General features: G+C 46.1%; 1 protein-coding gene across 3 annotated transcripts in view; it reads left to right on the top strand.

Moving 5' to 3' along the window:
* LOC105913405 (PDZ domain-containing RING finger protein 4-like) overlaps positions 1-8,379 on the top strand; it is a 98,878-nt gene extending 90,499 nt beyond the window's left edge. For all 3 annotated transcript variants that reach the window (XM_031564973.1, XM_031564974.1, XM_031564975.2), the window contains 4 exons: positions 87-149; positions 1,880-1,981; positions 2,859-2,981; positions 3,573-8,379. In XM_031564973.1, coding sequence (XP_031420833.1) covers positions 87-149; positions 1,880-1,981; positions 2,859-2,981; positions 3,573-5,153 — 1,869 coding nt within the window. In that variant the 3' untranslated portion in view covers positions 5,154-8,379. The remainder of the gene's footprint in view (positions 1-86; positions 150-1,879; positions 1,982-2,858; positions 2,982-3,572) is intronic.
* The last annotated feature ends 4,745 nt before the right edge of the window (positions 8,380-13,124 follow it).

The following is a 13,124-nucleotide window of genomic DNA, read 5'->3' as shown; positions in this document are numbered from 1 at the left end:
GTATTCAATTGAAAAGCTATGGGATATGATTTAGATGCAGACGTCTCAAAACACATTCACACGACGTACTCCATTCTATCTTACAGGTCGGCCCGAACAGCATCGCCGCCAGAGACGGTCGCATTCGAGAAGGGGACCGCATTTTGCAGGTGCGGTACAGCCATCATCCTATCCCTTTGCTCTCATTACCACTGACATGAAAACCCCGTTATTCCAGGGGAGCTGCCTTTGTCTCCCAGCAAGTGGGCCTATTCATTTTTAATGGCTGAACATTAAATGAAGAAGTAACCCCCTCTGTGGTGGTTAGGGGGATGATACTCCCTCCCCCTGGCTCTTCTGCTCCCCGAGTCAGCAGCCGACGGCCGCGGGGGGCCCCCCAGATTTTTTTTATGGCTCCAGTTTAGAGGTGCTCGGCACAGCAGATGTGTCCCCCGAGGGGGCCAGGAAAGATCTCTCCACATCATTACTGTGAGCAGTACTCTGGGGCAGAGACCCAGAGGGGCTAAGACTACCCCGAGGAGAGACATGCAGTCTGCGTTCATGAGAGATAGTGGCCTTAAATCTGGGGAAGATGCGTAGGAGTGCGATGCTCACCGCTGTGCAGAGGTGTCCAAACGAGAAACGCTTGAGCGCTTTTGGACTCGCACAATATGAAGGTGTATAATAAAAAATTCCCTATTTAAAGATTCCGCTGGTCTCTGGGCTACTTTTGTTGCTAATTACATGGTTTTTCACTCAGCTAATGTTGTGAACAGAGGGGATAGTTTCAGCCTTTTGTTGCTGCGGTTTGCAAGTTACCAACCAAATAAGGCCCAGTAGTATGCAAAGTGAGAGAATAAATTACTGCTGTTTAGGGACTGCTGTCATATAAGCACCCTTTGTTTAAGTATTAATAAGGAATGGCACACAGGAACACAATGGCAGGCAAGCACACAGATAGTCAATGAATATGCTATTAAAGTACAGGCGGGGAGCATGTTTTGTATTCTGTAGCTGGTGTGGCAGGCAGCGCAGTGTATGGGAGCAGCACTGAGGTGGGCCACCAAGGCCAGTGCAGGAGAGTTGTGATGTATTCCAGAGCAGACCAGAGATGGCACCTGTGGGCAGAGAGTGTTTGAAAGGCTCGCTCTGACAGGTAGTAGAGGCCCCGCGTTCCGAGGCACTTGTAGTGCAAAGACTTCCTCACGAAGCGATAACGCGAGAGGCTGAGCAGTGAGCCCCGGCGTTTGGCTCTGGGAGATAATGGGAAAGCGCAGGCGCTAATTGTCGGCACGCGGGTGTGTGCCGTGTGACTGATTGGTGGAACGCGGGTCTGCCGGCCCGGCCGGCACCCGGCTCTATTATCCTCCGGTGACAGTCCCATTACTCTCCCCGGGAAAAGATGAACACCACCTGTCAGTGGCCAGTTAATTGTGTCGCCAGATCTATATGTGTTGCCAGGAAGCTTTCATGAGGACAGTCTCCATTGGCCAAGGTGTGCCATCCCAGCAGTAATCAATGTGCCTTCCTCCTCTCTAAAGTATATAATTGAGTGAGGGCACTTACTTCAGAAAGCTGGGAAATGACTAAAGGAAGGTTAGTGTGAATGGCAGTGTGTTCTATATGCGTGTGTGTGTGTGTGTGTGTGTGTGTGTGTGTGTGTGTGTGTGTGTGTTTTGAGTGTGTTTGAGAGAAAGATGAGAAGAAAATGAGAATCTTTCACTTCCTCGCTGCTCACCTTGGCTGGCGTCAGCTGGGTTCCTTTTGAAGCCAATGATAGATAATCACCTATATTTTTAGTTACCGCTGGAGCGGGGCCTCTCTTGACCGTCTCTCTCTCTCCAGCTGGGCTTTGCTGTGTGAACTGCCTGTCTGACCCTCATCGCTCTGCTCCCCACAGATAAATGGGCAGGATGTGCAGGACCGAGAGGAGGCGGTGGCGGTGCTCTCCAGTGAGGATTGCAGGAACATCATGCTGCTGGTGGCGCGGCCTGAGCTGCAGGTGGGTAATTCCCCTTTCGCACACCGCTCTAATTCATTCATGGAGACATGTGTGCAAAAATGAATGCATACCTCAGCATATAGGCTCCCTTCCCATTCACACACACACCATGCCGAGAGAGACATGGTATGCACTGTGCAAAATCCTAGGTGTTGAACGCATTCAGATAGTCACACAGTCACATGCGCACACACACAAGCGCACACACACACACACACACACTTGGCTTCGCTGTCGGCAACATCCCGCTCATGCAATATGAAACAGTTTTGTTGAAACAGTGCGGACAAACTTTACTTACCTGCACTCCACCCCCCCTGGCAGGGCAGGGTAAGGGGCCGGCGCTCCGGCACCTCGTCATGTTTTATTTTTATGTAGCGGCAACATAATTGACTACGGACGGTAAACCATAAAAACTAATTGCATGCTAATGCCGAGTGAGTTCATGCCCCGGGCCACCGCCAAGCGGTCCTCCGCCGGAGCCACAGAATCCCAGCCGAGGCCTGCCTCTGTAATGGACTCCCACGGTAATTAAGTGCGTCTTCAATAGCGAATCTGAATCTATAAATATGGATTATGCTTTTGCTTGAGACGCCCTGACAAAGAGCTGATGTGAGGAATTAGGAGTGCAAGGTCAAGAGGCGAGAGACGCCGTGGCCACCGAGCCGTGTCCACGGCAGTTTCAGGTTGTCAGGTTGACGGGTGCGGGTACGTCACGGGGCGGCAATTAAAAGCTTGTGTTGATGTTTATTAATTAGATATTAAAACATTTTTTCAATAGCAATACATTTCTCACTCTCTTTCTCTCTCTATCTTGCTCTCTCTCTCTCTCTCTCTCTACCCCTCTCTGTCTTTCTCTATCTATGCTTCTCTGCAGCTGGAGGATGGGTGGTTGGATGATGAACACAGCGAGTTCCTGGAGGAGCTGAAGATGGAGATGCTGGAGGAGCAAAGAAGAGAGGATGAGGAGATGGAGAGAGCTGCTAAGCTACAAGACCAGGTGGGAGACAACAAGGAGAAGTGTGTCTTCACAGGACATATTTTCATTGAACAGTTCAATTTTATTTATTTATATAATGCTATTAACAATTGACATCGTCTCGAGGTGCTTTAAAGAGCTCGGAACCCCCTAGAACTAGTTTGTTATCTGGCTGTACCCTCCATGAGAGTGTCAAAAATGAAGTTAATGTAAAATTTAGAAAGTAATTTGAAATAATAGATACCGCAGATGCAGAGTGGTTGAAATGAATCTATTGAGCATGTTTTGCTTTCCCCAGTCCTTTATCAACTTTCAAAATGTGCCTTCTGAGGTATGAATATGTATGAGACAGCGATGAGTGTTTTAAATCCCAATTATAGCCATTATAAATTCAAATTTTACGAGGATATTAACATACCGTATATTCCAAAGTTGGGAATATCAAAGAGACAATAGAGAGAGGCTCCTTGTTATTCACTATAGTTCTATTATACTTGTGAGATCACCCGTGGAGACAATGGAAAGCAGTCCCTGAGGATATGACATTTGTTTTATTCATGATGATGTCATTGCGTCTCGCCCCGCGCTCACGGTTCACCTCTTTCCCTGCAGCTCAGGAAGAGACCGGAGGGTGACATCATCGGCGACTCGACGGCCACCTGTTCCTCCTCCGCCAACCAGGACAAGGACAGCGGGCTGGGCCACACTGACGTCAGCTCGGAGCAGGACATGCTGGCGCACATCCAGAAGAGGCTGTCCCAGTGCCTGCGTGAGCGCCGGGAGGCCTGCCACCCTGCCGAGGGGCCCGTCTCGGGGAGCCGGTGCCCGGGGGAGGAGCCCGTGGCGGAGGGCGACCGCTTCCAGCAGCTGCTGGAGCTCAAGTGCCAGATCCGCAACAGCGGAGAGTACGACCTGTTCTACAGCCGCAGCAGCACCATCGAGTGCAGCCTGACGGAGCCCAGCGGCATGGGCGGCGGCGGCGGCGTGGAGCGGGAGCTGCGCATGCTGAACGAGGAGCTGCGCAGCATCGAGCTGGAGTGCCAGAACATCATGCAGGCGCACCAGCTCCGCAAGCGGGAGCCGCGGCAGGCGCTGGCCAAGGAGCAGGGCAGCCCGAGCCGGCAACACCAGAGCCAGGCTGGAGGCAGCGGGACGGCAGGAAAGCTGGCCAACATCAAGGAGCACCCGGAGAAGTCGGACAAGGACAGTTCGAGCGCCTACAACACGGCGGAGAGCTCGCGCAGCACGCCGCTGGCCATGGACCGCTCGCCCGAGCACTCGCTGCAGAGGATAGTCAGCCTGACCAACCAGCGCAACCTCCGCAGCACCCTGGCCGCCGGACGCTGTCCTTCCTCCCCGCTGTCCTCCTACTGCCCCGCCCGCCGCGCCCCCAGCGGGAGCCCCGACCACAGCAACCCGTCCGAGTCGGACCAGACGCTGCCGGCCGACGACGAGGCCTCTCCCGCCCACCAGCAACAGGCTCTGCGGCCCTCGCGCATCCCCTACTTCTCGCCCAGCCACAACTCGCCGTTACGGCACACCAACATCCCGGCTCACGCCCGCCACTACCAGAGCTACATGCACCTGATCCAGCAGCGCTCGGCTGTGGAGTACTCCCAGAGCCAGCTCAGCCTGTTCAGCATGTGCCCGGATCCGCAGCCTTCAGCGGAGCAGCAGCAGCAGTCCTCGGATGTCAACGACCCCAAGCTGGAGTGGAAGGTGAAGGTGCGCAGCGACGGCACGCGGTACATCACCAAGCGGCCGGTGCGCGACCGGCTGCTCCGCGAGCGCGCGCTCAAGATCAAGGAAGAGCGCAGCGGCGGAATGACGACCGACGACGACGCCATGAGCGAGATGAAGATGGGCCGCTACTGGAGCAAAGAGGAGCGCAAGCAGCAGCTGACCCGGGCCAAGGAGCAGCGGCGCCGGCGGGAGTTCATGCAGCGCAGCCGCCTGGAGAGCCTGCGCGAGAACCCGCAGAGCGGCGGGGAGGGCTCGGGCTCCGGCCCGGGCTCGGGATCGCCCCGCAAGGAGGTCAGCATCATCGAGCTCAGCCACCGCAAGATGATGAAGAAGCGCAACAAGAAGATCCTGGACAACTGGATGACCATTCAGGAACTGATGACTCACGGCGCCAAGGCGCCCGAGGGAGCCAAAGTCCACAATGCCTTCCTGTCCGTGACCACTGTATAGAGAACTGTACAAAACGAAACAAGCAAAGACGACAAAAGACAAACTCAGACTTTACCCCATGCGGTATTATCTACTTTGCCTCGTTCAATGTGGCATTTTTATGTGGAGGGAAAAGACGAGTAAAGAAAACTATTTTTCACACTTTGTAACCGAATAGCATTTTATAAACAATTTGAAGAAGCGTATCATTCCATATCTTGCATTTTATGATGTTTTGTTTCTCCTCGCTGTTTTTCATCTTTCGGAAATGCTTTTATACGAAACTACCAAGCCAAGTGCATTTTTTTACGTTTAATCCTGTATGTCACATCCCACACAATTTTTAACGGTTGCATTCCGTGACTAGACCCACGCTCAGTTCCTGATAGGTGTGCATACTTTCAAATAAGGTTTTAATACGAATGTAATACACCACACAACAGCTCTCCTCATTGGTTTATGGGAAATGTAGTCTGCTGCAGGGTTGGCTTTTTATCATTCTCTGGAAAACTTGTATTTCTTTGTATTCAGTACAATGACACAACACAGCCGACAGTTGATGTGATGGGCGATAATGACATGACACCAATGAACACCAAACTGTTGAACCAGCATATCTTCTCAGGATTTGATTACCCAGACAACCCTTGATACACAGGTCCAATGAGCCTCTTAGAGTTGGGCTTAACATTTGCATCATTCGAACTCTCTCAGTGTGAATATCTGTTGTTAAGCTTTTACCCTTTGTAGCTTTTATATGTGCTGGTGTATGGATTTCAATCAGAGTTAAAGGCCACACACTGAACTCACATAACTTGACTGTCTTGGTTGCAAGGGACCAATGAAGAAAGACCAAGATAAGTTATTCATTTTAGTTTCTCCTCAGAGCCTACTGGCTATGTTCACATCAGGCTTACTAATGACCTCTTCATACAAGTCAGTGGGCATTTCTTTAGAGAGTGGTAAACAATCATCCTAATTCCAAATAAACATTTAGCAGCTGGGAGCCACACACAGTGCTATGTATCTGATTGCAAGTCGTTGATACAGCAAAGTACATTAAAACCGTTAAGCACAATGTTGCCTCACTACCAATACCATCTTAACATTCCTACTTACTGTCAGGGCACAGAGGCTCAAAAGATAGCTTGACGTGCCATTCATCCACAGGTACACTTTTTTAACATTTCCTATAAATGAATCATTCATGAAAATAAGTCTTAATGACAGTGAATCTATCCTCTGCATACTTACAGCCCAAATATGAATGAGGTACAGTTGCATAAAAAGTAGCATATTAACAATTAACATTGTTAATAATTTAGTGCATACGATAAAATGTAAACACAGTAAGCATAGCCCTTTATACACACTGTATCTTCATTCATATTTAGCAAATATTCCCTAAAAGTGTGCTTTTTCAGCACAAAGATGGATATTATTTGGCTACTGACTTTTCATGAAAGACCATATTTTGTGCAGTTTCAGGGGAATAAATGTCCTACTTGTCCTAAATGTCAAGTAATCAGCTAATTGACTAATTGACTGAAGAACTGGGCTTTGCACTTCCCAGCTGTCCGAAGAAATTAGCAGATCGTACTGCATCTTACTTCAGCTCTGCTTATTGCCTAGGACACAAAGCTGAGAGGTTTATATCTCAGCCAACCTTAGCTAATATGATCATGAGCTCTTTCAGTGTTTATGCCATATATTGTATAATGTCTTTTAACCGCCTTGAGCTCAGTACTCAGAGATATACACACATCATGGAGAGGGTGGTTGAATTTCCTGTGAAGGCTTTCAAATGGTAATCGCAGTGCATTAACATTAATGTGTATCATCGAGGGGCATTGGCGTACAGCGCACCTGCAAACATATCAGTCCAGCAATCAAAGGCACCCTGAGGATGTTTTCTCTTGTTCTCGGGTGTTCTGGTCTTTTTACATTTTCTTTTCTGGTAAAAATGTACATTTCAATTGTAAATTTGACCATGTATTTGTTTGAAGTCAATGTCAATGGTCTTATTTCCAGTAATATGTAGTTGGCTTGCTGATGGCCAAATTAATGTGTGGTGATTGTGTTCTTTGGTTAAAAAAAATTCAAATAAACCATCGTTTCTTTTTTTCCCTAGGAAAAACAGAAATAGTGAACACTGCAAATTTGATGTTGTCTGCACATGATGTTTGGAAATGATTGTCAGCAAGGTGAAACTGCTTCGTCTTGGCCCCTAAGAACAAAAGACAGACAAAAGAAACTTCAGCTCAGCATTTTCAGTACATAATATTTTACTATAAATAAAACATTTTAAGTGGCATATATGAAAAACATTTTAAATCTCACATCTCACAGTGAGAGACACCCTTTCTAAACTTTTGGTTTTGATTTGTATTAAATACTGTCCAATATATGCATTTGTAGCCTCACATTCCCTTGTTAAATGAGTCAAACATTATCAGAAGCAAATTTCAATTAAAATTCTCTCACACTTGAATGGTTTTACCCCAGTTAAGGACATCAGCTACTTAATCATTTCAATGAGCTTGTCTGTGTATGAGACTCAGTCTTCTTCCTAATACCACTTTTGCCTGAGTGGACAGTCCTGAAACGGTCACATAATATTACATATTTAACCCACATAACACTAGGTAAGTGGATGAACATTACAGTACTCCAGGTAAGGACCAGGAGCATCGCCAGACTACATTTACTGGGGCACATGCCACACTCTTATCACAGACAAATCCATAAACACATCAGAAAGTTTGCATTTCAGTCTTTAAATGTGATAAATATGCTGTTTGGAACCATATCGATTCAAGAAACTACATTACCCACAGTATACAAGTAGCCTGTCAGTCCCAGTTTGTTTCAACATTTAGCATTAGTATTTGATATTTGGTGACTGACTAATACTGCGTGAGGATGAGAAGAAAATAAGTGATCCTTGGCAAAGAGATAGCAAAAAGCTGACTAATATTTAAAATATTCACAAGGTACACAAGACATAGTTTAAATATTAACAAAGCTAGCATACTTCACCCACTACCAAGGACTCTAGGCTTATGTTTGACCATTGACCATGGTCCATTGATTTATTTTGCTACTATTACCAGACTGAGGAAGGGGCCTAAAGACTGCTATTTCTATGATTGTATCTTGCATTAAATATTTTATTTTATTTCTGCCTCAAACTATTTCTGGTAGAAATGGCATGCTACATTTGCTTAGTTTACATTCTACCACCATAACATGTTAGTCTAGAGACATCAATGGAATCCAGAAACCTCTACACACAGTTCTAATTACTCTAACAAAACAATGTGTGATATACAGTATAAAAACACACACTTTCTACTATACCCAAATTGGATCATTGATTAGTTTTAATGATGTGTATGAGTTTATCAATTAATTTATCAATTCATGTTTACAAATGTAGTTTCTAATCTTAAAATGTTATGCAGATGTGTTTTGGAAAAGCACAACTAGAATGAACAATTTCACAATCAACAAATAAGGTTGGATTATTACACATATCACTGCAACTTCATATGGTACTGTATGTCTATGGGGGGTCAAATGAGTTTCACTCAGCTGATGAAGCCGACACACTTGTGCACCATCATCCCTGTTCAAAGTGTCCAGCAGTGTCAAACCCAACAACCTCGGCATGCTACTCCTCTCCTCTCATATTGTAATTCGCCCAGTCTACACAGAGGCCATTAAAATACCATTGCAGCCACACTGAGAGTCATGCGGGTCGTTCCAACCAACCCAGCTCGGGTGATAGCAACGATTCTCTGCACCAGCTGAGTACGTTCATTCCGCAGCCCCACGGGGAAAAAAGCCAGTCGAGTGTAATTAAAAGTGATCTGGTGACAGCGCTGGCATTTGTCAGAGGCATCCGGCCAATTCAAAATACCTATCCTGACAGAAATGTCAAACAGATAGCAGCACGCACACTGCCTCTCCTCTGCTCCCGCCCCTCCTCCCAACACCCGCACGCTCTCGTAGGCAGCCTCTGACTGCATAATGAATGTTTGCTGATAACCTTTATGATTCCCGGAGCGACAAAATACAACCAATTCCCACTCATTATGCCGCAAAACAGGGGCTCTCTATTTCTGTGTGCGTGACGGCATGTGGAGAGGCAGTCTGTTTGCCAACGCTCGTCTGCATTATTGCAAGGTCTCACCCGCAATTGCAGCTGATGATGCGCCTCTCACTGTAGTGCTTGATATTTATGGGTGCCTCTACGTTTGATATCATAACTGAAGTGTCATGTAAAATGTGCAAAATGATAAATAAGCGACAGGATGAAATCCTGGTTGGCAGACGGTTATGGGAATTTCAGTGCTTCTTGGGATAGCTAACTTTGAGAAACAGCTAAAGGAGCATGGTGATTGGTCAATGCTTCGCCTCTCTGTCCTACTGATTTTTTATTTATTTATTTATTTTTTATTATTTCCTTCATCCAAACTTTCTTTCCCCGGTGAATGAAATGCATAAAGTGAGAACGTTGAACTGCTGTGGGGCAATTGAGACATTTGTCCCAGAGCTTTTACATTGATCTATGCATGATACAAACCTTGTTGCCTCTGCGCACCTGATGTATCATGTTTGTACTGACTGCCTTTGTTTGGTTTCCCGGGGTAATACTTTATAGGGATTCTAATGATATCGTTATTAACATTCCTTGGTTCTACTCCTGATGTTTCATGAGTCATCTGTTGACTCAAACGCACCTAGTAAATGCACAGAAATCCAATTACACCAAAAACCAATATTTCAGGGTTTAATTAAAGTACTCATTAGTGTGATTAGTGTGAATCTCACTGATGACATCATTAGCCATTGGTGTGAAGCACAACTATTTTCTTACTAGTTTTTATTTTCTTCCTCTTTGTTACTCCACTGTTTTTTGGCTTTGCTTCTGCTCCTTGAGCTTTTGAGATATCGACACCACTTCAACTCTGACATGTCCGTCCTGATTCCGTTCAGGGTTCTTGTAAAAATGTCTGCAGTCCCCCCAGTTCTTTTCTTTTTCTCAGTTTTCATCCCCTTTTCTCCCACTGAAATGAATGGGGAAACACTTCAGAAACCTTCGGTTCAAGAGCATTCAGGATGGCTGCTAAAATGTTGGTTGTGCAATGAAGTGGCATGAAACTGAGCGATTCAAACATATAACTGCTCATCTGCTGTCATTTCCAAGTAAATGAAGATACCACCACCTGTGCGGATTAATAACAGTCTATATTTCAGCTGATGTTTTGCTAGTGTTAATTCAAAGTGACAAAGTAACTAACCGTAATATCTATAATAACTGGCCACTCAACTAGCTCCAACCAACAGCTAACAGGGTAACATAGCTTAATGTAAATGTTTACAGCTTACATTGCACCTAACATTTCAACTGCCTTTATGGATACCTTCTCATGCATTGACTTTTTCACACTACAGCACAGGCCAGTTATGAACTTAAACTTAATCAACTCTGTCTGTCTGTCACTAATTGGTAATCAGTCGACTGCCTATTAATGATCACATAGCAAATGACAGATCTGCCAGGCTCTGGTAAGATCCCGTGTAGAAAAACGTTTTTAGCGTACCCTCTTATCAGGCTCAAAGATCACAGGATCCACTCAAAGGTCAAAGACAAAAATATGGAGGGCAAAACAGGTTTTTTTGTTGCAATTTGTATCTCATGAAGCTGAGCTAATTGAAACATTCCATTACTATGTCAGAGCCTGAGTTTACCAGTTTACCATGAACTGTGCCTGTAGTTAACCAAGACAATAATGAATTATCCTTTAATGAGCAATAAGATTATATACATGTAGCAAGTGGGCAAGTAGTAATAGTTTGGTGCCTACTCCCTCTGCCGTTACCCAGTTAGTCTCTCTCTGTCACACCGCAATACGTCACTAATTGGGCAATGGGTTGCGATTGATTAGGCTACCTGACATATTACCCACAGGCTTATGTATAGGCACCCGGGGTCCTAAAGCCGGTAGCTCGTCAACACCACTGGTTCTGGGATTGTGTAGCAGAGTCACGGGTGCTGCGTGAAATAAACAGGAGGGCAGACGCTGGCAGAGCCGCTGTGTTTTGATGTACGTGTGTGGGCGTGTGACGCCGTGTTGTGTGCAAAAAGTGTCTGCTGGGCACTGTTACCATAGCAGAGAGGGCAGTTATTCTCCAGAAGCCATCAGCCACAGTGTAGTAGCCATCTTGAAAAGCGTTAGACCCTCGCAGCTACCCAGGGCTGCTAGTTGCTGTTCTCTTTTAATGTGTATTTGATGCATTGGTGCCGCGTATAGTTTGTTTACTTTTTTTTGTTCCTCTAGCCTATCGGCCTAAGTAGCTTGTGTAGGTACCACCTATTTAATGTGAGCCGCAGGCTAGAGTGGATTTATTTTGTTTGTTTTTCTTTTTTACTGTACTTCCAGTTCGTGTGTCTCCCTCCCCCCTCCACAGCTAATAGCCTCGGTGCTTATAAGGCCCATTAGTACCTGACCTTGTATAGCCGGTCTCTGTAGTTTTTCTCACTCTAGTAGCCTACAGAGATTGCAGTGTGCATGTAGTTTGAACTCTTAATTGCCGTGTCACATATCACAGAGTGTCTTAGATATTGTAGTGCATTTTCCCTGAATCTAAAACACGTGTTATTTAGTGTGCACAAGACCACGTGTGTTAGAGACCTGGCCTGACATCAGTTCTCCTAGTGGCCCAGTACCGAGGTTCCCCAGTCCCCCTACTGTGTCTATGTATTTTTTTTTGTATTATATCTGGTGACCAACCAACGCTACTCATGTCTACTATTTATTAATAAAGACTATTTTTATACTTTCACCAAAAACTGGCAATAGTGTTATTGAGTTCCCCTTGCTCTGACATAATTTAGCCCACTTCAAGGGGTGGCGTAGTCAACAGTACCCGAGAGGGCGCTACATTTTGGCGTAGTTCGGCAGGACGGCCTTCTATTTTGAACATGTTGGTTGGTTGGTCCCATTTTTTTTGCGGCACCTTGTGTAAAAGTGTGTGAGTGTATAGAGAACAGCAACTGGCAATATGTTGGAACAGGAGAGCGACGGAGCGACTTCGGAGCTGCAGCAACTGCGAGAACGGATTACTCAGCTTCAAGCTGAAAATGAGAGACTGTCTAGTGCACCAGGTGATGGAGCTGGCCGAAGCGGCAGCACAAGCAGGAATGCTGCACAGCCAGTCCAAAGAGAGCAGGCATTCTACCTGCCCCGTGAGAGACGATGCCCTAAATTCTCCGGTTCTGCAGTAGCAGGGTCGTTATCTGTGGACGAGTGGCTCGAGGAGGCCGAAAGCTGCATTAGGTCAAGGTACATGTCTAATGTAGAGAAAGCAATGTTTTTATATGACCATCTTGAAGGTGAAGCCAGAAATGAAGTCAAGTATCGTCCCGTAGCTATCAGGGAAAACCCTGTTGAAATCATTACAATTTTAAAAGAGGTATATGGTTGTAGTAAGTCTTATGTTTACTGGCAACAATGTTTTTTTTACAGAAAACAGAGGGAAAATTAATCTTTATTTGAGTTTTCGCATGTACTTATGGAACTCCTGGAGAAGGTTAAGCAGTCCAACAAGGATGCAATCACCAATCCCGACACAGTGCTCAGGGACCAGTTTTGTGAAAATGTCCGTGACCACATGTTAAGAAGGGAACTCAAGCGGGCAGTGCGGGCTAGTGAGAATTTAACGTTGTTGGATGTACGTCGTGAGGCAACCAGGTGGGTGGAGGAGGGTCAGACGGGTCGTGAGCGTAGTCTTCGTCCTCCAGGGCGGGCCAACGAGACACCCTATCCAAGTCAGTGTGAGTCTACTGTTGCTCAATCTTCCCAGAACACTTTTGTACAATCCTCTGAGATGGCCGAGCTTAAGGATATCGTCTTAAGACAGCAAGCCCAACTAGACATATTAGTCAAGCATCTAAGCCAACCTACCAGCAGGCCCTATGCCTCC

The sequence above is a fragment of the Clupea harengus genome, chromosome 3 (assembly GCF_900700415.2).
Source record: "Clupea harengus chromosome 3, Ch_v2.0.2, whole genome shotgun sequence".
Lineage (NCBI taxonomy): Eukaryota > Metazoa > Chordata > Actinopteri > Clupeiformes > Clupeidae > Clupea > Clupea harengus.
The sequence above is the reverse complement of the archived record's forward strand: the minus strand, read 5'-3'. Positions and strand labels throughout refer to the sequence as shown.